General features: G+C 45.6%; 1 protein-coding gene across 1 annotated transcript in view; it reads right to left on the bottom strand.

Moving 5' to 3' along the window:
• Positions 1–281: 281 nt before the first annotated feature.
• LOC120850756 (thiopurine S-methyltransferase) overlaps positions 282–24,425 on the bottom strand; it is a 43,767-nt gene continuing 19,623 nt past the window's right edge. The window contains exons 5-7 of the mRNA XM_042287674.1: positions 15,139–15,213; positions 13,009–13,094; positions 282–382 (exon numbers count right to left, since the gene is read on the bottom strand). Coding sequence (XP_042143608.1) covers positions 282–382; positions 13,009–13,094; positions 15,139–15,213 — 262 coding nt within the window. The remainder of the gene's footprint in view (positions 383–13,008; positions 13,095–15,138; positions 15,214–24,425) is intronic.

The following is a 24,425-nucleotide window of genomic DNA, read 5'->3' as shown; positions in this document are numbered from 1 at the left end:
TGGCATTCTGTAGATATTTTTTGTACGGTGTCATTAAACCATCGCGTTGCATACTTTGAAAGTCATTTTTTTCTTGTCGTTTTATTAGGCAGCACACCGTAAATTTAATAGTATTGACTTTTCTAATTTTTGTGTGTGTCTGTGTGTGGGTCCGGTGGGGAAGGGGGGAGGTTTTGTTTTCTATATGGTGTTGGACTGCCACAGCGGCGGTGACAGTAAGACAAGTGTATCGCCATGAAAGGCAACCGTCCTTGTGGAGACGGTATAGCTGCAGAGGCTTGTCACTCCGTCAGGTGCCACAGGTGACTCGTGACCGGGGACGTGCAGAAATCAAGGGTCTTTGGAGCATCTTTGTCGACGAGACGCATCTTTATACCTTCCCCTGCAAATGGTGGGAAATAAATCAGCCTCAAAAAAGCCTCTAAAATACGCTAAAGCGGCATAGCTTTAGTTCTTTCTTGATCAAAGGGAGGTTCTTAGAGATTTTACGGCGTGTGGTCTTAAAGGGAAACTGAAACAAAATTCGAGCGCCAATTTTATCGTCTGTCAGCCACCTTCTGGCCATACCACGGAGACGTCAATTTGTTGCTCAAAAAGACATCAAAGCGGTTATAACGTATAAACCGAATATCGCGACGTCATCATGCACTAGAGTAACTGTGTGCACCTTTCCAAAACCCGCTCCTAAGCCGCCGCCATGTTGCCGTTACTAATGTGGCTGGTGCGATTCTCGCGCCCTCTATCAGCTAGAAAGTTTCTGCCATTCTCTTGGACTGTGGGAACACGCTCAGCGCGATTCCCTACCAATGTTTTGCCGTTGTGCATTCGACGTTTTCTGGCCCCTCTTGAAAGTTTATGCTGCGTACCCTTTCTGTGTTATCTTCCACTGTGAGAAATAGGGCTGCTAAGTGCCTGCCATTCAAGCGTTTCTTCTCGACATTCACGGCAAACGAAGGAGAGGAAGGACGTTGAACGGCCCACGGCGCTATTTTGAGAGCAATGACGAGTGTTCTCCCCCCTCCAAGAGATAATCCGCGAAGAGTTCTCAGTCAACTCCAAAGATAGTTGTTCGGGACGGGGTAGGCAACGGGTCAGTCGCGTTCGTCCCTTTGCTTTGGTGCTGGTGTGAAAGAAGGAAGCTCTCCCTTAAACGTGCCCCAAAACGAAGTCATCTTGGATTCCGTCCGATCGTCAAGATGTGACTGTGTTATTTGAGATCTTTCTCAAATAAATTAATTTCAGATAACGCCGTATCGCGTAGAACGAACAATATATTGTTTGAATGTCCGTGTCCCGTCCACCAGTAAACATGTTATTTGTGAGCGTGAAAAATGCATGCCTTCCGGCTATCATCTATTGGAAATTTTTTTCGAGAGCTAAGCGCTTTGTCATTTGACATGCTGCCGATTGAACGGCGCCGTCAAAACGTTTCGCTAGAAAAACAAAAAACAAAAAACAACAACAACAACAAACAAACACGAGAACAAACATTCCAGTCGCATTCGTTCTGTCGAGCGTGTACCCAACAAAAAAAAAAAAAAAGATTACAGTAGTTGTTTTTTTTTTTTTTGCTTTTTTGTTTAAATTACGTAACATTGCTTTCTTAATGTCCTCGGGAAAATACATAAACCATGAAACACAAAGCACAGCGGGAAAAGACGAGAATCTATCGGCCAGTAGTCTTTGAAACAGCGCCTACGCAGGCTGCGCCTATCGAAATCGCAGTACACTTTGTTAGGATTAGTAGTGATGCTAGTTGAGTCTAGCCTCAAACCCAGTGACTGGGCTCGAAAACGGTTTGTTGCCCCTGGGGTCGAGTGTTTTTTGAAAAGGTGTTTGTACTCCGCTTGCGGGGCAGAGTACCGCAATGGTCCTCCCAGGGCGGCCATGCTAGACCCAAGGCCGCACTGCGGGAAGAAACCGTCATGTGTCACACATGACGTCACAGGTGACGTAATGTGTGACGACATTGTGGCAAACATTCCATAATGCAGCGCGCGGTTACGCCGACGACGCCGAACCCGACAGCTGATTACAAGGGTTGCCATCATGCTCGAGCCGGTAGTTGAGGTTTTCCCGTACACTCCCGAAATGGAACTTTGAGATAATTTATCTAAACTCTACACTAGGCTCACAAAAATGACACGTCGAAGTTTAGGAACACTTCCTTCACTAAAAACAGTTATAACCCTAATTTCGATCAAATATCCCGGAGTTTCCCCGTAATATAACCATTTGATCATGACCCTCAAGACTAGAGAGTACTGTTTTTTGTTATACATATACAACACGCAACTGTTTTTCAAAAGTCAACAAAAATATGTCATTGAATTTACCGCTACCTAAATAAAAGCACACACCTTAGAATTTCATCTGACGAGTCAAATATGACGTGTTTTTTTTTGCGCTAGTAGAATATTTTTATACAACGAACTTTCATTATAAAAAGTGTTCGCAACGCCCCATTGCCATTCAGTACAATAAATATTTCCGGGTGCGTTACTTAAAAAAACATTATCGTAAATGCGCTTACCAAATAACTTCCGAATGACTGCCTCCGGCATACTCCTGCAAAAAACTGATACAAAAGGTCGACCACAGGTGAGGGAGGTCACGGTGCCAGGGAGGGCTTATGTAACGTGACATAATGCTTACGAGTCAATAAAATAAAAGAGAAATGCATAAAATTTTTGAGGCACAAAAATTTGGATTAGCATAAAACTACGAGGTAGAGTCAAAAGGTAACCTCAATTTATTTTTATTTCCGTGGTAGTATTTATATCATGAAAAGCCCTTTATTACTTTTCAACATAGTTACCTCCTCGCTCGAGACATGTGTGCCAATCCTTCACCAACGCATAGAATATTGTGGCCGGCTCTGGACCCAGGATTGCACCGCCGCTTTTAGGGCATCATCTGTATCAAACGTCTTTCCTCCGAGAGCCTTTATGAGGGGCCCGAATAGCTAAACATCACTCGGTGTGAGGTCTGTCGAGTATTGTGGGTGCGGAATACACTTAAACCGTAGTCCTTTTATTTTTTCCTGCTGGTGTACGTGCCGTGTGAGGGCGCGCATTGTCATACTGCAGCAACACCCCTGAGCTGAGCAATCCACGACGCTTTGACCTGATTGCAGGAATCAAGTGGTTCTCAAGCAGGTTGCAGTATGATACACTGTTTGCAGTGAGTCCCTTGGGCATGTAATTTTTAACTATTGGGCCTTTATTGTTCGAAAAGAGCGTGAGCATTAGCTTGCCCACCATTGGCGCTGTTTCGAACTTCGTTGACTTTGGTGGCATTGCGTGTCGCCAGTCCTTGCTTCCTTGCCTTATCTCTAGTTGGGCGTAGTGTACCCAGTATTCATCACTGGTGTCAATGCGTCCAAGAAATTAATCTTCCTCAGCATCGTAGCGTTACAGTAGCGTTCCCCAAGCATCCACACGCCGTTCCTTAATGGGGCGGTGCAACGATATTTAATTGGAATGTTTTTCATTTTACACGAGCTTGCTGGCACTAGTGGGACTCAAGGATATTCGCATGCAACGCCGCTGGCCGAGAAGCTCCTTTGTTGCGGTGTAATTTCAAGGACCAAGGCGAGCGTTTTCATTCAATCCCTCCTTCACAAAACTTGATGACGTAGCTCGGCGGTCGGAGTACCGCCGAGTGACGATATTTGAATGCGGCTCATAGATTGGACCCGAGCACTGCGTGAACACTCGACTTGGGCTCGTGATAATCAATAGCTCGAGAAGCATTCGGGTAGTGGCCCGTGTCCAATTGCTGCAGAGACGACAATAGCCGAACCATAACAATGTCTGGAACTCAGCGCGTGTCCTGTGCCTTGCCAACCCCAGCGCGTGGCCATGATCAACATTGGCGGCATATAATCGGCTCCAGATCACGCGGCCGCTTATTCTGGCTGCGAGTTGAGAAGGTGAACGCTGCTCGTGTTTCTTTAATTTTTTCTGCGACTTGGATTGCGTGTGGTAAAATACGAACGAATGTTTCACAGGTCATTAACGCCAGGAATCCGTTATAAGCGGTATTCGCGCAAAGTACAAGAATCGCTGCATCGCCCTTTTAAGGTCCGGCGTAAGTTGTTTTGGAACCCACCTGGCGGATACTTTGTTATACTGCAGAATGTTATAAATGATATGGGGCGTCGAGCCGTGACTAAGATTCGATTCTTCAGCCACTTCATCGATGGTGACACGCCGGTTCCCGTGTATTCCACAGCAGAAGTTGCGTCCGGCGTCGTTGAAGCGTGAGCCCGGCCGGAGCGAGGTGCGCCTGTCAAACTGGATGCTCCACTTTGAAACTTTTCGTGCCACTCGTACACTTGCCGAAGCGATACACGGGCGTCTCCGTATTGCTTCAGTATCCTACGATAAACATCCGCAGGTTTTTCGCCCTCTGCACCCAAAAATCGGATAACCGAACGTTGCTCCTCCCTGGTGCATGCTAACAAGGGGGTGGCCATTTTGGAAGTGCTGTGGTTACGGCTAAATTGCGGTTTTGATTTTGTTTTTTTCACGGCTAGGCTAAATTGCGGTCACATTCTGACTCTGCCTCGTCTATCTGATCGAAAGAGCTGCAAAATAAAAACAAAAAACAAAAAAACACTATTTTCGCAAACGAAAAAAAAAAAAAGAAAGGAATCTGATGTGGGTCACAACCTATTATCTTGGCCAGCCCAGGCAAGCACAATGCTAGTAAAGCTTCTGAATATTTTTTTTATGAAAGTTCGCTTCTTCTTCTTCTTGTTGTGAGGTCCAGAGAAGGAAAGGGAAAGCCGGGAGAGATGTTGGCCTCCTGTACGGGGCGAGTCGCTACCCGGCTTGGGGAAGGGGGAGGAGCCGTAGGTGGCTAAAAGAGATAGTGTGGAAATTTGGAAACCAGTCCAATAATGTGATGGGGGTTTGGCACAAGTGTGGGTTTCAATTTAACAACCTTGCTGTTTGCGGTTTCTGGTATTTGATCAAAGACGGTCTGCCAAACCAGTCTCACTCAAAAAATCCAAGAGGTCTTTGTAAGCCCTCTGGACAAGCCGACGTGGGGCTTCTGGGATGAGGAGTTCCCGAGTGTTGGAGGAAGGAAGTCCGTTGAAAGTGTAGCGTTGAAACAAGGTTTTACGCTCTTCTTCGTATTCTGTGCATACTAGTAGCACGTGTTCAATGTCCTCTAGTGCTCCACAGTGTAGGCAATCAGGACTATTGACTCGTTTAAGTTTGTGCAGAGTTGACCTTGTGTTTGCGCAGTTTGCCCTCAGCCGATGTAACATTGAGGCTTGTTCTCTTGACAGCTTGCGGGGGATTGCTGGAGGGGGCCGTCCTTCAGCCGTCTCTCGGTGTGGGTGGCGCTTCTGGTAGAAATTTCGTATAAATCGCCATGCTTCGTTGTACCGGCGAAGGGAAATGGTTGGGGTCTCAAGTCCATGGGCTTCAGTAGCGAGGGCATCCGCCTTCTCATTTCCCGCAATTCCAGTGTGCGCAGGACACCACTGAAAAGCAAGTTGCCAACCCTTTCTTTCAGCCGACCTGGCAGATGCTACAGTTGTTGCAGTTAATGGAGTGCCAGTCTCGGGGTTCCGGAGAAGATGAAGAGCAGATTTCGAATCTGTGAGGATGACTGCTCTCCCTGGCGTTCCACTTCGCACTAGGAGCTCCAAAGCCCGCCAAATAGCCACCAGCTCCGCAGTAGTAGAGGTTGTGGCGAAGTTTAGTCTGTCTGCAATGCAGACGTTGTTAGTTGGGATGAAGACTGCTGTCGTGGTAGTTCCTGTCGCCGGACTAGTGGAGCCGTCGGTGTATACTTGCAGCCATCCAATATATTCTGTGTAGAGTAGTTCCTGGGTCAAAAGGCGAGAAACTGTCCCAGAAACACTCGCCTTGCTATGCATGTAAGGGAGAGTTTCACTTATCGTCAGTGGTACTTCTAGATGGGGCTGCGGGGGTGGAGGGATATGTCCGGGCGGCCCTATAAGATCTTCGAACTGTCTAGCCAAATAGCCAAAGCGGGAGTTGGGGTGGTCAAGGACGTGTGAGAGTAGTGAACTCCCAGAGGACACACCATGAATTCTCGCAAGGTGACGGCAGGCGCGCTCATCAGCCCGGAGAAAAACAGGCCATTCTTCGGCAGCAACGAGTGTGGCAACGTTTCCCGCGTATCGCGGCAGTCCGACGCACATCCTTAGTGCCACACGGTGAAATGTTTCAACATCACGTTGTTGTGCTGGTCCGATGTTGAGAAGTGGCAAAGTATATTGTAGGCGGGAAAGGATTAAACCTTTATATAACTGAAGGAGGGCGTGTTGTGGTGTTCCCCAGGCATGGCCGCGGAGGCACCGTAGAACTCCGAGAAGGCTGCGGCACTTGGAGAGAACTTTGCGGACTTCCGGTCTCCAGGTTACTCGATCATCCAACAACAATCCAAGATATCTATGTGTCCTCACTCTCTTGACTGGCATCCCAGCCATCTTGAGTTGCAGCGCTCGTTCGGGGGGGCGTCCTCTCGGACGGTAAAGCAGCGCTGCTGTTTTCTCAGGGGAAAGTGTCAGTCCGAGTTTTTCGATGGCAATGCAAATTGTATCAAGTGCCTCTTGGAGTTGACAACGAATCTTCCTTGCCCTTCGAGTTGGGCCAGCGCACCAAAGAGCCACATCATCCGCATAGATGGATATCTGTACAAAGAACGGTCCCTGCTGACGAAGTGAGCTTGGAAGCGTTGCCATGGCCACATTGAAAAGTAAAGGACTAAGGACACTTCCCTGAGGAACGCCCTGAGTCACAGTACGTGGACTGCTAAGCGCTCCCGGGACCCTGACCCGAATCGTTCTACCAGAGAGAAATGCCTTAATATATTCAAGCATTTTCCCTTTTACTCCGAGATGTCTGAGGCGCTGGAGGATAACAATATGTGGAAGTGTATCAAATGCCCGCTTTATGTCTAAGAACACACAGTGAAGCATGTTGCGGCGTGCTTTTGCCTCTTCGAGTGCAGATGCCAAGTCGCCCATTGCGTCTGCTGTACACCTCTTCGCACGAAATCCTGACAGCTGGTGTGGCAGCGCATGTGATTGCTCTAGGTGCCATGTCAGGCGTCTCAAGACCAGGCGCTCAAGTATCTTTCCCAGGCAGCTTGTCAGGGATACAGGTCTATAGGATGAGGAGGAGTGGCTCGGCTTACCGCATTTCAATACCGGAATTACGATTGATTCTAGCCAGGTCATAGGCAGAATGCCTGTTCTCCATATTGAGTTGAGTGTCTCTAAAAGTTGTGGATGATAAGCTTGGTCTATGTTTTTCAATGCTTGATACGTGATTCCATCTGGCCCGGGTGCACTTCGGCGTTTGCAGTGTCGGAGCACATATTGCAGTTCAAAGATGGTGAAGTCGTCATCTACTGTGGATGCTTCAGAGATGGAAGGGCCTATCAGCTCTTGGGGTAAAGCCACGGCTGGTGAAGGAAGGGGGCACGCAAATTCATCAGCTAGCAGTTCTGCCGTTTCAGTCATGCTTTTGTCGTTCCTGATGGCGAGTGCTGCAATTGGGTGACGAGGGACCTTCGCAGCTGCCAAGGCGCCAACTAACCGCCAAGCTTGCGCGGCTCCCCTCGGATTCCCGAAGGAAATGCATTTTTGAGCCCACTGATAGCGCTGCAATTTTTTCGTGTGCCTCCTGAACGCCGCATCTATTTTTTTGTACCGTGCCCAGTCGTATTCTGTATCTGTGTGCATAGCCCGTCGTTGGGCTTGTCTCCGTGCCGCTCGGAGGTTGAGAAACTCTAGGTCCGGGACAGGTCGCGTGATGGGAACCTTCACTAGTCGGGTCGCTCGTCGAATGCAGTTTTCAATGATGGCAGGTAGGTCTGTAGCGTCAGCCGCAGTTACCGATGCTGCCATATATTCAGGGTAAAGGTCCCAGTTGACTACTTTGCATGTTCTGGTGGCGACTGCACTTGCGTTCGGCGAGGCTATGATGATGGAACATGGTCGCTACCCCATGTGTCTGGTTGTATTGCCCACGACACTTTGATCGCAGGCGATGCAAATGTGAGATCAAGGACGCTTTTTCTGACCCCTTTACGGATAAATGTGGGTGCTCCGCTGTTTAGAGTTGTGAAGTTCAGGGCCGCAATGGTTTCTTCCAGGCGTCTTCCCCTTCTGTTGGTTCGGCTATCACCCCAGTTCATGTTGTGTGCGTTGAAATCCCCAGCTAATAAAAGTTCACCTCTAGCTCTCTGTTGAATTTGGTGCAACACATCAGGGTCCCACGTGCCCCCAGGGGCTACGTAAATGGAAACTACTGTGGTGTCTTGCGTGCCGAGCCTTACTATGACTCCCGCATACTCTGCCGTTAATGAGCAGAGATCTGAAAGGTCCAGGACGCTTTGATGGAGGCTTGATCTCACCAAAAGTGAAACCCGAGACCTAGTATTTGAGTCAATTGTGGTAGAATTGTAGAAAACATATGGAGAGAGTCGTACCTCACCTGGTAGGATGTTGGTTTCTTGAAGTGCAACTACATCTATGGTTCTCTGCTGTAGAATTTGCCGAAGTTCAGGAATGCGTGTACGAAGGCCGTTCACGTTCCATTGGAGAATCGATGGAAATTTGGGGTTCCGGTTTTGTTGACACGGCCTGTTGGCTTTCCCTCCCTTTACTATGACTCCATAAGAGGAAGAATCATGTTAAGAAATGAGAGGAGAAGTCGTGCCCACTGCGCATCCACAGTAGATAGAAAAGCGTAAGCCATGCGGGTTGCCTTCTGAAGAAGTGGAATCCAGCATTCCCAAGCAGATTTAGCTGTGGGTTCAGCACTCGGGCTGGGAGGAGGCTGCGGCTTCAGTGCAGGCGTCACATTCAATGCTGGTCTGACAGTGTCGGCTTTTGATTGCACAGTGGAGGTGTGGTGGTTGTTCAATTCAGATGCTCCCTGCGTCGTTTTGCCTTTTCGCTGAAGTGCTGCAGCGTAATTCACTCCACTGACATTAGGCTCCTTGATGGGATCATTCCTTCTTTTCGGTGGGCTTGGAGGGGGCTGACTATTTTGATTTGCGTTGGCTGTCTTATACTGATGGACAGCTGTCCTTGCAGCACGAAAATCAACGGCATGTTGACGTGCGTAGTTGCGAGTCTCGCTTTCTTTCTTCCATTTGGGGCAGGATGAAGAAGTGGCAGCGTGAGGTTGTCCACAGTTGACACACTTTTCTTGCGCCGAACACTCGGTGTTGCTCTCATGTAAATCTCCGCAGCGGCTACAAATAGGAGGTCGCTTGCAAGTCGCTTCTCGGTGTCCATACGCGCAACACTTACTGCACTGTATGGGGCGTTCCTTGAATAGAGAGACGGGGTGACGGACATGGCCGAGGTAAACAAAACTTGGCAGTGTCGTTGTAGAGAAGGACAGCTTCACAGCTGTGCTCTTGCCAAGTCGTCGCAATCTTGCCACTCGACCTTCCGGAGATCTCACGTTCTGTTCGATCTCGACTTCAGAAAGCGCAGGATCAACGTCTGTGATGACTCCGACGGCGTAATGTCGCGGAACCGGCTCATATGCTCTGACCTTCATTCCACAAAGCTCGGAGCAGGCAAGGAGCGTTCGAGTCGTCTGACCATTGCGTGTGTCTACTGCAATTAGGTTGAGTCTTTTGTTGGGACGGACCTCAAGAATGCACTCCGGGCACATTTGTTCCAAAGCAATTGACAGTTTAAGGCTGCTGAGTGTTGCGATGAGCTGGTTTTCAATCGTTGATACAAAGATGACAGTGAGCCCTTCTGTCACTTTCGGCGAGTGGGTAACTGTATCCGTGCTTTTGCTTGAGTTTGAGTCAGTCTTCTTGCGTTTTTTAGCTCCTTTGGTCTGCCAGCCTTCTTCGTCGTCGTTGAGCTCCATGTCACAGAGTTGTGACTCTTCGGCATTCAATACGTTGATATTTGAATGTTGACCAGCTGCGAGGTCTTCTGCCAAGTCAGCAGCGGAAGCTTCGTACTCCGATTTTGCGAGAGATGTACCGCATATCGAGGAACTCACGCTGTATCGGTCGGTTGCAGCTCTTTGACTTGCCGTAAGTGAGGGAGTTCTTGTGGACATAGCGGAGTCGTTTCAGAAAAGCCGAGGAATAATCCCCAGCCGACCGGCACACCTGCAGGGGACTTGGCAAGTTTCTAACATTCATGTTGTCCCTGAGGGATGTGTTTTAGTGCTGCCCTCCGCACACCTATTTATGACGTCCTCTTTCTTGGCTGATATTTTAACACAGTGACACGTGCAGTTTGGGCCACTTGACTTCTTTCAATGCACCGTGCGCTGAGAAGATTTGCGCTTTGACTTCGCGCCAATTTGTGGTTGTTGGCGTGAACTTCCACTTCTTTCCCTTCCCCCGTAAACCTGGCAACACGCAAAATGCTTGTTTCGAAGGCAGCAAGGTTGTGTTTGGCAAAACGTGGGGTGTATCGAATATCGATTTAACGAACGCGGGAACGCTTCAATAAATTGACCCTTTGTCTAAACGTTGCAGGTCAACGAAGCTATCTGTTTATGGAACGTCGTTTGACGAAATGATTGCCTTAAGGTCATTCATGCGTTTTGGTTACTTCTAACGACCACCAAACAAAACTAACGTGTTAAGTGCTATGATGAAGTGCTCCAATTATTTTATTGCCCGGCATGTTTTTTTGCACGCATGCAACAGGCATTCGGCAAATAAAAGTATTGACAAGTAAACTGCCCATCTGTGATTCTTTTCTTTTTAGGGGGGGGGGGGGGGTTGGGGGAGATTTATTGTTGTAGGCGCCATGGCTGCCACAACGTCAGGAAAAAAAAATGTTTACATAACCGCGGCTAGCTAACGAGGTAGCGCCATCTGGAGTCAGGACGAGAAGTTCAAGGAAATGCGGCGCAGGTAGTTGTTATGCAAAACTACCGTGCATCAAGAGCATTATATATTCAAATGGTGTTTAGTGAGGCTCACCACTGCGCTTGAAGCGTTAAGGCGCCTCTGAGAAGTACCAAACGTTTCTTCGGTTGAAGCGAAATGTAAGTATTATAACAAAGTTTCAATAGTGGTAAAGAAGCGAAAAGGAAAAAACGATTGAGTGTTTTAAAAATACCGCAGATACAAAAAATTTCAAGACACCCGTTCATGGGTTTTATGAATTCAGTTTGCCTTTAGAAAACCGGGCTACGGGCCGTTCGTCGAAAGACAATTTGTAACAGGGCAATTCGTAGCAGGGCAATTGGTCGCGTGGGGCAATTCGTTATAGGGCTATTCGTCACAGGGGCATCTAGTCGAAAACAGTTTTTTTTTCTTAGTTTATGTTTGTTAGGAAAATTTAGAACAAACTTTTCAACCATTACAGCTCACCGGAGTTTGGGAAGGGGAGGGGAGGGAGGGGGAATGTAACGTGTATATATAAAATATGAAGTTCAAAAGCCTTCCCAGAAAAGTTCGAACACCGCCTTGTTGTCCACGTTCTTTTGGAGTTTCGGAAAGGTGGGAGGCTTTTCTTCTAAACATGCATGCTGTGTTGTATCCTGTTTGGATACTTCACGGTCCTTTGTCCGGTTTCTGTTCGCAACTCCAGCCCACCGCTCGCCGCCCTCTGGCGGACGACCGGAGAGACAGTGGAACGGGAACGGGAGCGGCAGCGGTGGTGCAGAAACGGTGGCAGGGACTGTCGGCCTTGATGCGTGAAGCCATTTGAACGAAGAAAATTGAGCGCATTAAAATAGGAATTCTTGTACTCCGCCTCGCAACAGCCTTGGACGAAGAACTCGGAGGTGTAATTTCATTAGGGACTTTTCACATATTGCATACTCTGCGAATTTCTGGTCATGTGCATGACCGCCAGCTCAATCTGTGCTCAACGTGACGGCAAACGCTCCCGGTACTAATGTGGAGCTCTAGCGTACGGTCTACGAAAAGTCTATTCTGAGCCCTGGGTAGGAGAAAAGTGGTCACGCAACAGGTATGTCGAGCAATACACATTGGGAATGGGTCGTTACAAGGAACATGACCATTTATACCAAGAACGTTTAAGAGATAGCATACGCGTACTTGCTTTCAGGAAATTGAAAAGTAAATAAAGAAATACTCGAAGCAGTTTAAGCGCGTCTGTGTTAGCCAGCCTCTTAAGCTGACAGTGCACGGGAGGCTGCGTGGTCGCCGGGCCAATCTGATCACCTTATACCAACAGTTTGAGTGATTCAGAAAGCGATGCAAATAAAACTTTTCGTGAACTGACAGCAATGTGGAAAACATATTTAGAACTCGGCTGTGGCGTACACTCACGGAAGTATACAGCGTCGACTGCGAAAATGGAGCATTTAAGCCAAATCTTAAACATTCTGCTATAAAGCAAAGTACCAAATGAGGGAGAACCTTCATTCGTAATTAATAATTTTGAAGCAATATATACTTCATAAACTGTAAAAATTAAACACATAAGAAGCTTTTAATAGGGTGACGATTCGTCATCTGGACCGATTGCCCCATTACGAATTGCCCTATGCGACGAATTACCCTGCTACGACTTGCCCTGCTACGAATTGTCTTTCGACGAATAGTCCTACAGCCGAGAAAACCATTGCAGACATTCAGCACATATTATATTGATTGTACAGATTATATTGACAACGACCGACTACTTAATTATTATTAATTGATAATAATAATAGAAAAGAATAATAATAATAATAATAAAGAGAAACTGCCGGAGCCGACAACAACGTTCTTCTTATTGATGACATTTTAATTCTATCTATTGATGAAATTTGAATTCTACCTAGTTTCCCTACCCTATCACTCTCGGGATGGGAAATCCAATATAAGTTGTACAAAATAAATATACCCATCACGATAAAAGGAGCAGACACGTTAGGGTGCCCCAGAAACCAACAGCACGCTGACACAAGTCAGCCAGCGTATATTAGTGCATTTTACGAATTCACTCTCCCTGTCCCGAAAAAAAAAGGTAAAAAAAACCCCCCAAAAAACTTTGACTTTTACCTCTTGATATTTGACCATCATAAACTACGGACCACAAACCGTAGGAAAAGTTCGGTGCCAGCAGCGACTTCATCACGGCCACATATCTGCGTTATAAGGTCAAAACATTTATTAAAAAATCGTAAACGTTGCGATCATGGAAATAATATATTACTATCAACACATACTACAGCGCACACTGCAAAAGTACTCACACCGTACACTCACTCCTTACACACGAAAAAGAAAGATGAAATTCAAACGAACTGCTCTGACTGACAACTCGTTTTGTTATATACTTTGTCTTCTTCTACGTCTGGAACTACCGAATTTTCCGAATCACGCGCACCAATCTCCTAGACTACAGTGTTCTCCTAGACGCCAAAAAAAGTTTTCTCTTTTCCTGTCAGGTTCAAAGATGGTGTACTAATACAGGCATACACTGCCGTGATTGGGGGATCGGTGGCCGAGTGGGCTAGCGCACACCAGCTCGGAGCACGTGGAGCGAAAGCTCGCGCTGCGGAACCCAGGGATCCTGGGTTCAATCCCCACCCCTGCCCGTTTCGATCTGGATGAGCATCGTACCGGCGTGCGGTCGTGTATCACTACTGCGTGGTGCACGTTAGAGACCCCAGGCTAGCGGTTGTACCGCACTGGCTAAACTGCTCATCTACAGTGGGTAACAATGTCGCCATGTTCTGGCAGACTAAACTCCTGCTGTATAAACAACTAACGACGAATTTTTGCCGTGATTGTAGGTGCGAGGTTCACCCCCTTTGTTGTACAACTTCAGGTAGGCACAGTAATCAATTAACTAGAGAAATTATTGAACCCGAACATATCGTCAGGAATCATAGAAACTGTATTTGTACACCATCTTTCAAAATGACAGAAAAATAAGAAACATTTCTTGGCGTCTAGGAGATTGGTGCGCGTGATTCGGGAAATTCGGTAGTTCCAGACGTAGAAGAAGACAAAGTATATAAAAACGAGTTGTCAGTCAGAATGGTTCGTTCGAATATTTCCTTTCTGTTTCCTGTGTAAAGAGTGAGTGTACGGTGTGACCACTCATTCACACTGGAAGCGGATCCGCGTTCGCAAAGCGGTTGCGAACGCGGTTGTATAAAGATCCAGTACAATTGCACGCGCACTTGATGACATCGAGTGCGAGCGCAATTGTACTGGATCTTTATACAACAGCATTCGCAACCGCTTTGCGAACGCGGATCCGCTTCCAGTGTGAATGAGCGGTAAATGTACTTTTGCAGTATGCGCTGTAGTGTGTGTTCATATGAGCAACCAACTCGCCCAAGCTGCTACGCTAACAAGATGCTAGGGAGTTTTCGTAGACCGCGCTGCCCCCTCCGCTAAGCGTTCCGCGACGAAGAAGTTGCTACTGCGCCTGCGCGCCGATAGCCTTGACTGCGGAGTTCCCGTTATCGTAGCGGGTTGCGGAGGGCCTTGCGGGATGGCGAAAACGATCTACGAAAACTCCCTATTAATATTACTTTTCACCGGAGCGTAAGCATTAGTCCTGGCAGTGCCATTTGTAGTTATGTCTCCGGTAGAGCTCGCGAAATTGCGCGTGACGATTCTCGGAATATTACGTCCCTTGCCAGAGTGCTGAGCTGTTCTTACGACCGACCAGATTCGTGGAAATGCTCCCGGCAAGGCTACACAGCAGTGTTTCCCAGGCTTTAGGTCAATACCTCAAAATCTGCGGTCCCTCTGCTTAGCGGCGCCTCACACTGCTCAAAACACCGAACAAGGGACAGTCCGCCGACGCCAGGGAGTTCTAGGGTACAGTCCTCGCACGTCCGATGTGGTACGATGGGGCCTCCGGTGCGAATTGCGCATGCGCTACAGCAGAAGACACTCGCCTGCGCAGTTCGTACCGGACGGCTTATACCGTGCCGTATAGGATGTGCAAAAATGGTTCCTTAAAACTCCCTAGTGTTTGCAGACTGTCCATTGTTCGATGATTCAGCAAACCGTCTGAGGCGGGTTTCTACCTCATGGGACGGTCCCGCCACAGTGGTCGTATACGAAGACCGTCTACGCACATGTTCCGGGCACGACAGTCTCTGAATCGATTGCATCTATTGGAGAAGCGATTCTCGCTCTTTAATCCACAACGAAAGGCCGGCTTGCCTGTCTCTGTCCGACTCCTTAATTGAGCTCAAGGCTCCTATGTCCCACACAATGTCCATTTCTCCTGCACACGATCTAGAAAATAATGTCAAATAGGGAAAAAGTGACAAATCAATCAATCAATCAATCAATCAATCAATAAACGATGCGATATGTCTTATATCATGTCCGGCATCACCAGACACAGATGTAGGCATTAGCCTGTAAAGGCATAAAATCAAAATGTTTTTCTTGACGAGGGGCTCTGTCTCAAGAAAAGATGCCTTTTTTTGAAGAAACAGCGATCAGCAAACAAAACAACAAGAACAAAAAAATAGCAGAAATAGTTTTTTTTTTCGAAATCTGAGTTTTCGCAGTTTTCAGGCGTATAACTTTCAGCAATCAAAACCAAAAGAAAACCGCATCGTGTAAGCACAATAAGTATGGATAGCAGAAATAAAAGAAGCATTACTCTGGCGAAATCTTGGCAGTCAAAGAATTGCCTCAATGTTGGTTCAACACACTAATATAAACGTGTGAACTGTTTGGCCAAAATGCGAAGTCCAATAACGTGTTTTTTTTTTTCTCCCAACTTATGAAAATATTAAAATTGGTCTGAGACACTGAGATGCCCGACTCGAAGCACTGAAAACATGACGACGAATGTTATAACATGAGCGTAATACGGCTTTTTCGAGACGAGATACAAGAGTTTTTACTCATTACCATTTCATTTCATTTCATTTATTATTCCCTCAGGGCCCGAAGGCATTACAGAGGGGAGTGGGCGGTCGACAGATAAAAATAACATAGTTGAACGAGGCAAAAATACAAAAAAAAAAACACAAACACACACACACAGCAAAAACACGCGCTACGCATCATCTGTTAAAAAGTTGGTAATAGCATTTTTAAAATAAACAGTGTTAGTTATTGAGACTATATGTGCGGGAAGGCGATTCCAATCAATGGAGGTTTGGGGTAGAAAAGAAGCATTAAAAGTGGATGTGCTACAATGGGGAATCCCTACCTTTAGGTCATGGTCTACACGTGATGATATGTACGATGGTTCTAAAAACAATGCTTGACGGAGAGCGGGGTTAGAGTAATAAATCTTGTGAAATAAACATAGACGAGATATTTTTCTTCGGAGAGAGAGATCAGGTAAGGAGAGGGACGATTTCATGGAAGTTACACTGGCTGTACGATGATAGTTCGAGAGTATGAAACGGGCAGAACGATTCTGAATAGATTCGACAGCTGATGCAAGGGTGATACCGGGGCTCCAGATAGAAGCTGCATATTCCAGTTTAGGACGAACTAGGGTTTTATAGAGGAGAAGTTTTAACGAAAGAGGAGCCAGCGAAAAGTTACGTTTGAGATAGCCCAAAAGCCTATTTGCGTTGTTAGTGACATATTGGACGTGGATATTCCAGGAGAGGTCGTTGGTTATGTGAATGCCGAGATATTTATAGGAGGACACACAAACTAAAGTAGAATTGTTAATAGAGTAGGAAGGACAAGTGTTGTTATGACGAGATACTCTCATAGATGTACATTTAGTGATGTTAAGCTCCATGAGCGATTCCTTGCACCATTTGCAGATGTTGTTAATATCAACCTGAAGGGCGGAAATGTCAGAGTCGTTAACTATCTCTTTATAAATTACACAATCGTCAGCGAATAAACTAATAGAGGAAGAAACATGCACAGGAAGGTCATTGATATAAATAAGAAATAAGAGTGGTCCGAGTACGGAGCCCTGAGGGACACCGGAGTTAACAGGCGAGGGCGAAGAATTAGTGTCATTAGTTCGAACAAATTGGAAGCGATTCGTTAGGAATGATTTTATCCATGTGAGGACATTGGGATCTATATTAAGGTTACTAAGTTTATGAAGAAGTAGCTGGTGAGAAACCTTGTCAAAAGCTTTTGAGAAATCCAGGAATATGCAGTCAGTCGTAGAACCCCGGTCTAGAGTGAGGTGAAGATGATGAGTTAATGTTAGCAGTTGGGTATCACAGGAATAAAACTTTCGAAAACCATGTTGAGCTGTGTTGAAAAAAGAGTTGGAGTCAAGAAAATTAACAAGATGCGAATATATTACGTGTTCAAGAATTTTGCAAGGGATGCTCGTTAGAGAGATCGGGCGGAAATTAATAGGATTATGTTTATCGCCGCCTTTATGAATTGGAATCACCTTCCCCACCTTCCAGTCACTGGGTAATATTCCTTGTTCGAGAGACTGGGAAAAAAGATAAGATAGAATAATGCTTGAATACGTTTTAGTGTTCTTTAGAAACTTAACAGTTACATTGTCGATGCCGGCTGCCGAAGAGGTTTTAAGATTTTCAATTATGTTAGCAATCCCTTCAGATTCTATAATGACAGGATACATTGGCAAAAAGTTACAAACTGGAGCTGCGGTAAAGTTGGAGGTAACAGGGCACGAAAACGCTTTGACAAAAACATCATTTAAAACAAAAGGACACTGATCATTTGGTACATCTACTCCGTCAGCCATTCTAAGCGCAACATCGGAGCTTTCAGTGGGGTTAACAACTTTCCAAAATTGACGGGGGTTGTTTATTAGCATAGATGGTAACAGAATATTAAAAAATGAGCTTTTAGCCTCTACAACAGCATTTTTGTACACGCCCGCAGCTAGCTGGTACGCTGCCCAATGCTGTACGTCATCCTTCAGCTTGGCAGCACGAAACAAACGCTTTTTTTTATTTGAGAGCCTTTTCAGAGTCACGGTATACCATGGCGATTCAGGTGACGACGTTATGTTGCGAAGAGGTACATGTGCCTTCATCAGTGATACCACCTTATCTTTGAATAAACGCCAGTTGTCTGCGACTGAGCGCTCGGCAAAACAGTGCGTATAGCGATCTAAAAAGAGACTCATTTCATTGTTAATCATATCAAAGTCCGCTCTAGCATAATCGTGTATTTGCTTTATTTGTTTTGATTTGCGGGAACTGGGAATGTTTAATATAAAATGCAACAAGGAATGATCACTAATACCAGGCGTGTAAGTCAATGAAGTAATAAGCTCGGGCGATGTTGTTAATATAAGGTCTAAAACAGAGGCAGTTGTAGTTGTAATACGCGTCGGTTTCGTAACAATTTGTGAAAAGCTAAAGTCCAAGCACAAGTTCAAAAACTCACTACTCTCTGAAGAAAAGGGACTGAGGCTAGCACCCATATCTGACCATACTATGGCGGGGTAGTTAAAATCACCCAGCAGCATTATTGGCGTATTGGGAAAACGGATCATGACTCCGTTAATGGCGTCGTGTAGGCTTGTAACAAAAGTGGCACTTTTTGAAGGAGGGCGATAACAAACGCCTAAAATATATTTTTTTGTTTTTAACTGAAGACAAACCCATAGAAGCTCCAGTTCAGAAACAATACTGATTTGAAATGATAATACGTTTTCCGCCACCGCGACCAATACGCCACCGCCATTTTTTTCGCCTCTGTCATGACGGTAAAAATTGAAACGTTTATGACAGTTTAATATTTCATCGTTACGTATTTTGCTTGACAACCAGGTCTCGGTGAGAACAACAACATCCGCGTCTGATGAGTCCACAATGGACGACAAGTCATCGCGGTTACGCATAACGCTTCTAATGTTAGTAAATAAAACAGAAATATTTACAAGGGGTGACTCACTAATGTCATCCGAACGCTATGACAGAGCAGGTGCTAGGTTAGAACTGCCGGTTTTTCTGAGCACCATGACGGGGTCATGAAGTCCGGAAGGAGTCCCGTCTGGCTCCAAGTTCCGCTGAGGTGGGTTTAGTTCGCGAACCATGAACCAACTAGCCCAACAACGATTTTCGCTAAAGAAGTTTGAAGCCGCGAAATGGGTGATGGGGAAGCTCACGCTCACAAACCCTCTTCCCTCCCCCCTCCTCCCCCCTCTACTTCACAAAAAAAAAACGCGCAAATAAACTGTTTTGTTTAGACTGCCTGCTTTGACCTGCAAGTTAATCACAGGGTTCTTTGTTTTCCGGGTTTATTTTCCTTCAAGTTCGGTAGAGTATTTTTCGGAGTTTATTATTTTTTTTTTTCGGAATCGGTGTTTTTCGGTATTTCGGTGTCGTCGCGGCGCATGGCGTCGTCTGGGTACTCGTTGTATAATTGAAGTTTCACCAGGGGCGACATCGCCGTGTTGGTGGCCGAGCGGCGGACAAGCGCCTGCGTGCAACGAGGTAGGGATGTCGTTATCAAAGAGCGTTGTTCGTGGCTCGATCCTGACTGCTGTTCCACGCCTCCAGCGACTAATTCAGTGATTTTAGCAGCTACGAGCTCGGGAAACTTTAGTGTCGTCTTGGCGATTACTTCAGTTGTACAGTCTCCGGCGATATGAAAGACCCACTGGGAGCGCGTGGCCGAGGCAGTGGCTGGCGGGGGCGCTACGAGCGCTCTGGGCAATTCCATTCTGCTTCGAGGGGAGGACGCTCACTCGGGGCTTAGCACAAACTGATAAGCGCGCGCTTTAGCTGAGCCCCGAGTGAGCGTCCTCCCCTCGAAGCAGATCGGAACTGCCCGGAGCGCTCGCAGCGCCCCAGCCAGCCACCGCCTCGGCCACGCGCTCCCAGTGGGTCTTTCATGTCGCCGGAGACTGTACGTGTCTCAGGGTTCAGATTATGACGTTTCCTATACCCAGCTCGCCTGCACACTTTCGCCAATTGCAGTTCAGCTGGATGTCTGTTTCTACGCATCTGCTCAGTGAACGCGTCAAACCGCAGTGAAGCGGCCGTGATCAAGCAGGTTCGGCTCAGCAATGAAAGCCAAGAGATGCAGAAATATTATAAGCAAGACAAAATTGTTCATAAGAAATATTTATCTTTATTAATCTTATAAGCACTATCCGACAGCAGTGGTACGGCAGTAATGTAATTAAACTAATGCAATGCAATCACAAAAATTACGTATCTTTTGCATTAATTAGTAATGTAATTCATTACTTTTTGAGTTAGAAAATTTAGTAATTTAAGAGATTACTCTGGGGAGCTAATTTATTTAAATTTATTAATCGCTTTTTAGCTTCATGTATATTTTGTGCATCTGGAAATCTAATGGGCAACTTTCTTTTTACACACAAAAAACAATTGAGTCCAAGCGAAAAGTAAAAAAAAATACACAATAAATAAAAGAAGCAATGCATTAGGTAACTTATAAAGGGACACATTTCGAAGACACCCAACCTTTTGAGTAGAAGTGTAAATAGCTCGAGTACGAGCGCTCGGACACACAATGATACTGTACTAAAAAAAAAAAAAAGAGGAATTTGATATAAAGAAAATCGAAGTGATTGATTTTCTTTTTTTCTGAGACCATTATGGTAAGGAGGTCCGTGGCAAGACTCTGTTGCGTCTGCTCCTTGCACGAATCTAGTGTCTTACAGAAACCAGAAACAACTGCTTTTTTTTTCTGCAGATGCTATTTTATCCTAAACCCACACGTCTTCACGGTTCCAGCGTTTCTCGAAAAGGCGTCACGTGGAGGAACAAGCTGCTTCTTCTTTTTCAAGCACAAGTTTCGAACTAGCCAGGAATTCCGGATGCAAGGATCGACCGACATGGCGGTGAAAGGGTGCCATAATATGGAAGGGGCTTTAGCAGAGCGGGCCAGTAGCCCCGAAGCAGGTTGTGCTCCCGAATACTTCGAAGAGACGCCACATTCTTGTGCAGCAGGAGTTAAACAGAACAAGTTTTCACAAGTGTGCATCTACTGCCGTCTGTTTCCTCAATTGTGATGCTATTTTTAGTCGCAAGAGAACTATTGGGCAGGTACTAAACATTTCTTTTTCGTTTTCTTTGTAAAACTATATCGGAGAAGGGGAAGCAAAGCAGGCAAACGCTTTGTATACCAGTGGCCTGTAGTTATGTGTAATTACAGAAAATAAAATAATTGGTATGAATACTCTTTTTTTCATATCACAATGGAAAAGTAACTTGCAAGTTACGTCATTACTTTATAAAAGTAACTTGGTAATTGTAATTATTTAAATTTCCACCCTGGTAATTTGTAATGCAATTTCATTACAATCTGGTTGTTTCAGGCAAAGTAATTAGGATTGTAATTTAGTTTCAAAACAAAAGTAACTTGGCCAGCTCATCTGTCCCTTAGCTATAACATGCAGGCTTGTGGACAGGATTACTGCTGTGCTATTAGAAACAAGAATAAATAAATAAACTACACTTGACCCTAACCACTGCAGAATTTCTAATATGTTCGTTTGTATTCTAATCAGGAAACTAAGAGTTCCCGGCAAGCTGCGCCGTACATTATATCCTTTTTAATGAACCTCTGCTTCCAGAAAGGAGGTCATTTTATAGAACACGCATGGAACACTTGTAGGCCAAAAGTTGTGACAATCGGTTTTGTGCTCAAGGAGAAAAAACGTGCTGTACACCGCAGGCGTTGCGTTACGTAACACCATGGTATGCGCATTAGTGTCAATGTACAGCACAAAACCTCAAGTTCAGGGGAGAGGGGGGGGGGGGGGGTTCTCATAGCCAGGCTATTCAGCTCCCTCTTCCGAAAAGGGGGTATTCACTGGACGTCATATTTGAGGGCGCCGTTTACAGCGCAAGCTCAGAATGAACTGACATTAGTAGGCTGATAAGACCGGCGATTGTGAGGATGTGGAATGCACGTTGTAAAAGTGAACTGTGGAAGCTCAACATCAGCACGCGCTCAGCATTCGCGCACACAGCTATGGCTGCCAGTGTATATTTCCTATACGTTGGGCTCCCCCTACACACGCGCGCGCACACACACACACACACAAACACGCACACACACACACAAACACGCATACATACATGCACACACAATCACACACGTACACACGTTCCGAGGAACGTAGGGCATTAGCCGTCCATATCACCAAGTGCTTGAAAAGGGAAATACCCCAAACCGGCCGCGGTTTTCCTAGGATTCGGTTCCGAGTTCGTTGATTCGTAATCGAGCGCGCTAGAATCACGTCAGCTGTTTCAACGCGCTGCCTAAAAAAATGCATCTGTTGAAGAAAGCTACGCATTTCAGTCTCGCGTGGCGCCCTCTATAGAGGGAGTCACGCGAGACTTCATTGCAACTGCGGCCATCTATAGATGGCCGCATTTGCTGTGAAGGCGCATCATGCCACCCGAGTCTCACCGCATGCCCTACTCAGCGTATACTTTACGGAGCACAAAACGTACCTCAGTGTGCTCAGATAAGCATAAATAAAACGCACTGCAACACAAATGACAGCTCATTTTCAGCCCTTTTTTCGAACATTCGGAATGTCACGCCAAAACAAGAACAAATATGTAATCGAATCTAATCATCTGAATGTGGCATTGTTATACTTACAGAAACGTGGCAAACGCATGCTATCACAGGCTTGGAAATTACCCCGCTCCTACCCGAGTTTCTTTTATATCGACAAGACTGCACATCAACGACAGGTGGGGGTGTCTTAATCGCGATAAAAAATGCAATCCGTCATCATAGAGTGGACGTTGACAGCCCTTTAGAAATGGTCTTGATAGCATTCATTCATTCATTTGTTTATTTATTTTTTGTGCTCATGAACAGCTTGACGCCTTGGTAATGATGCACAACAAAATGTTCACAGGTTAGTTACAAAAGTCTTAAAAGCTACGAAATTTGGGTTAAAAACATCAATATCTGCTCCCCTGAGGGTATTATAGAAGTGTTGAATACGGGTCATGGGACTGGTTTGTATGATATGATTAAAATGGAAAGTTGGAGAAACACGCAAAACTCGACTCGGAACGGGAATAGCATGCGAAGGTCCACGTAATCTTATCGTTTTAGGTGTGGGCTCGCGCCCGCCAAAGCAGGACTCCGAATTTGCAAGACAATTTAATGACGCTTTTAGACTGCTTGCATATAAAGTACCCAAGAGTACAATTTATAATCTGCCGTGACTTCAACTATCCAAGCATAAATTGGTCAGATGTATCTCGTGTCAGCTCTAAAGAATGGTGAATTTTTAAACTACATACAGAACTACCAACTCACTCAAATGATCACGCAAACAACAAGACAGACTGCGCATAATTCGAACATACTAGGCTTAATACTCATGACAAACCCAAGCAACTTGCAATCCCTGTATTACGTTAAAGAACTAAGCGACCATAAAGTAATTCTGGCTACTTTCAAATTATTTCTTTAGAACGAGGAACCCATAACCAAGCAAATCAATATTTATGACCGCGGAAATCACAAAGTCATAAACAGAGAACTTGAAAACTTCTATTTCTCATACGAGCGAAGTTTTCACCATCGCGATGTCGATGAAAAGTGGTACCTATTTTGTAACAAACTGAACGAGCTAGTAGATAAATTTATACCAACCATCACCAGTAAAAGCAAATCACCTACCACATGATTTAACAATGCAATTAGAAAAATTAACAACGAAAAAAGCGTTTATTTAGATTAGCCAAAGCAAAAAACATATCTGCTACGTGGCTACTCAATTATGAAGCAGAAAAACATTTTACAAATGCAGTTCGCAAAGATAAGCAGAGCCTTTTTGGAACCCCTCTACCCAGTATGCTTAAGAATAGCCCCAAAAGGTTTTGGAAAACTGTAAACCCTTCAGCCGTAACTTCAATCTACTTACATGGTAATTCCGATGAGCCCTTAAGTAACAGTGAATGTGCAAATACGTTAAAGAATGCGTTCTGCTCCGTTTTTACGCAAGAGCGCAGCCTGACCCCCCCCCCCCCCCCCCCCCAACTGCTACCGACAGAGTGATTCCTGAAGCTATGTCTCCAACATTGACAATGCCGTTGTAGTTAACTGACTACGCCGTTGTAGTTAACTACAACGACATAGTCAGTGTGATTAACACTATGAAACTTTCATCAGCTGCTGAACCAGACAACACTAACTGCAAAATACTGAAAAACACAAAGGTGGTAAGCAGCGACACTCTCGCCTTACTGTTCTCTCAATCGCTCGAAACAGGTCACGTACCCGTTCAGTGGAAGTTAGGTAAGATCATTATAATCCCCAAATCCGGTGCCAGGTCTTCACCATATAATTACTGGCCCATATATTTGACAAGCGTGCCGTCAAAAATTTTGGAACACATAATTTTCACAAAAAGTGTCAATCACCTAGAGCGCAACAACTTCATACACCCTTCACAACACGGTTGCCGTAGGGGTCTATCTTGTGAAACACAACTAGCCGGATTCCTTTACGACCTACATATTAATTTCCACAATAACACACAGACAGACACCATTTTTCTTGATTTC

Source organism: Ixodes scapularis, unplaced genomic scaffold (genome assembly GCF_016920785.2).
Source record: "Ixodes scapularis isolate PalLabHiFi unplaced genomic scaffold, ASM1692078v2 ptg000120l_1___fragment_3__unscaffolded, whole genome shotgun sequence".
Taxonomy (NCBI): domain Eukaryota; kingdom Metazoa; phylum Arthropoda; class Arachnida; order Ixodida; family Ixodidae; genus Ixodes; species Ixodes scapularis.
This window is presented reverse-complemented; position numbering and strand designations above follow the sequence as displayed.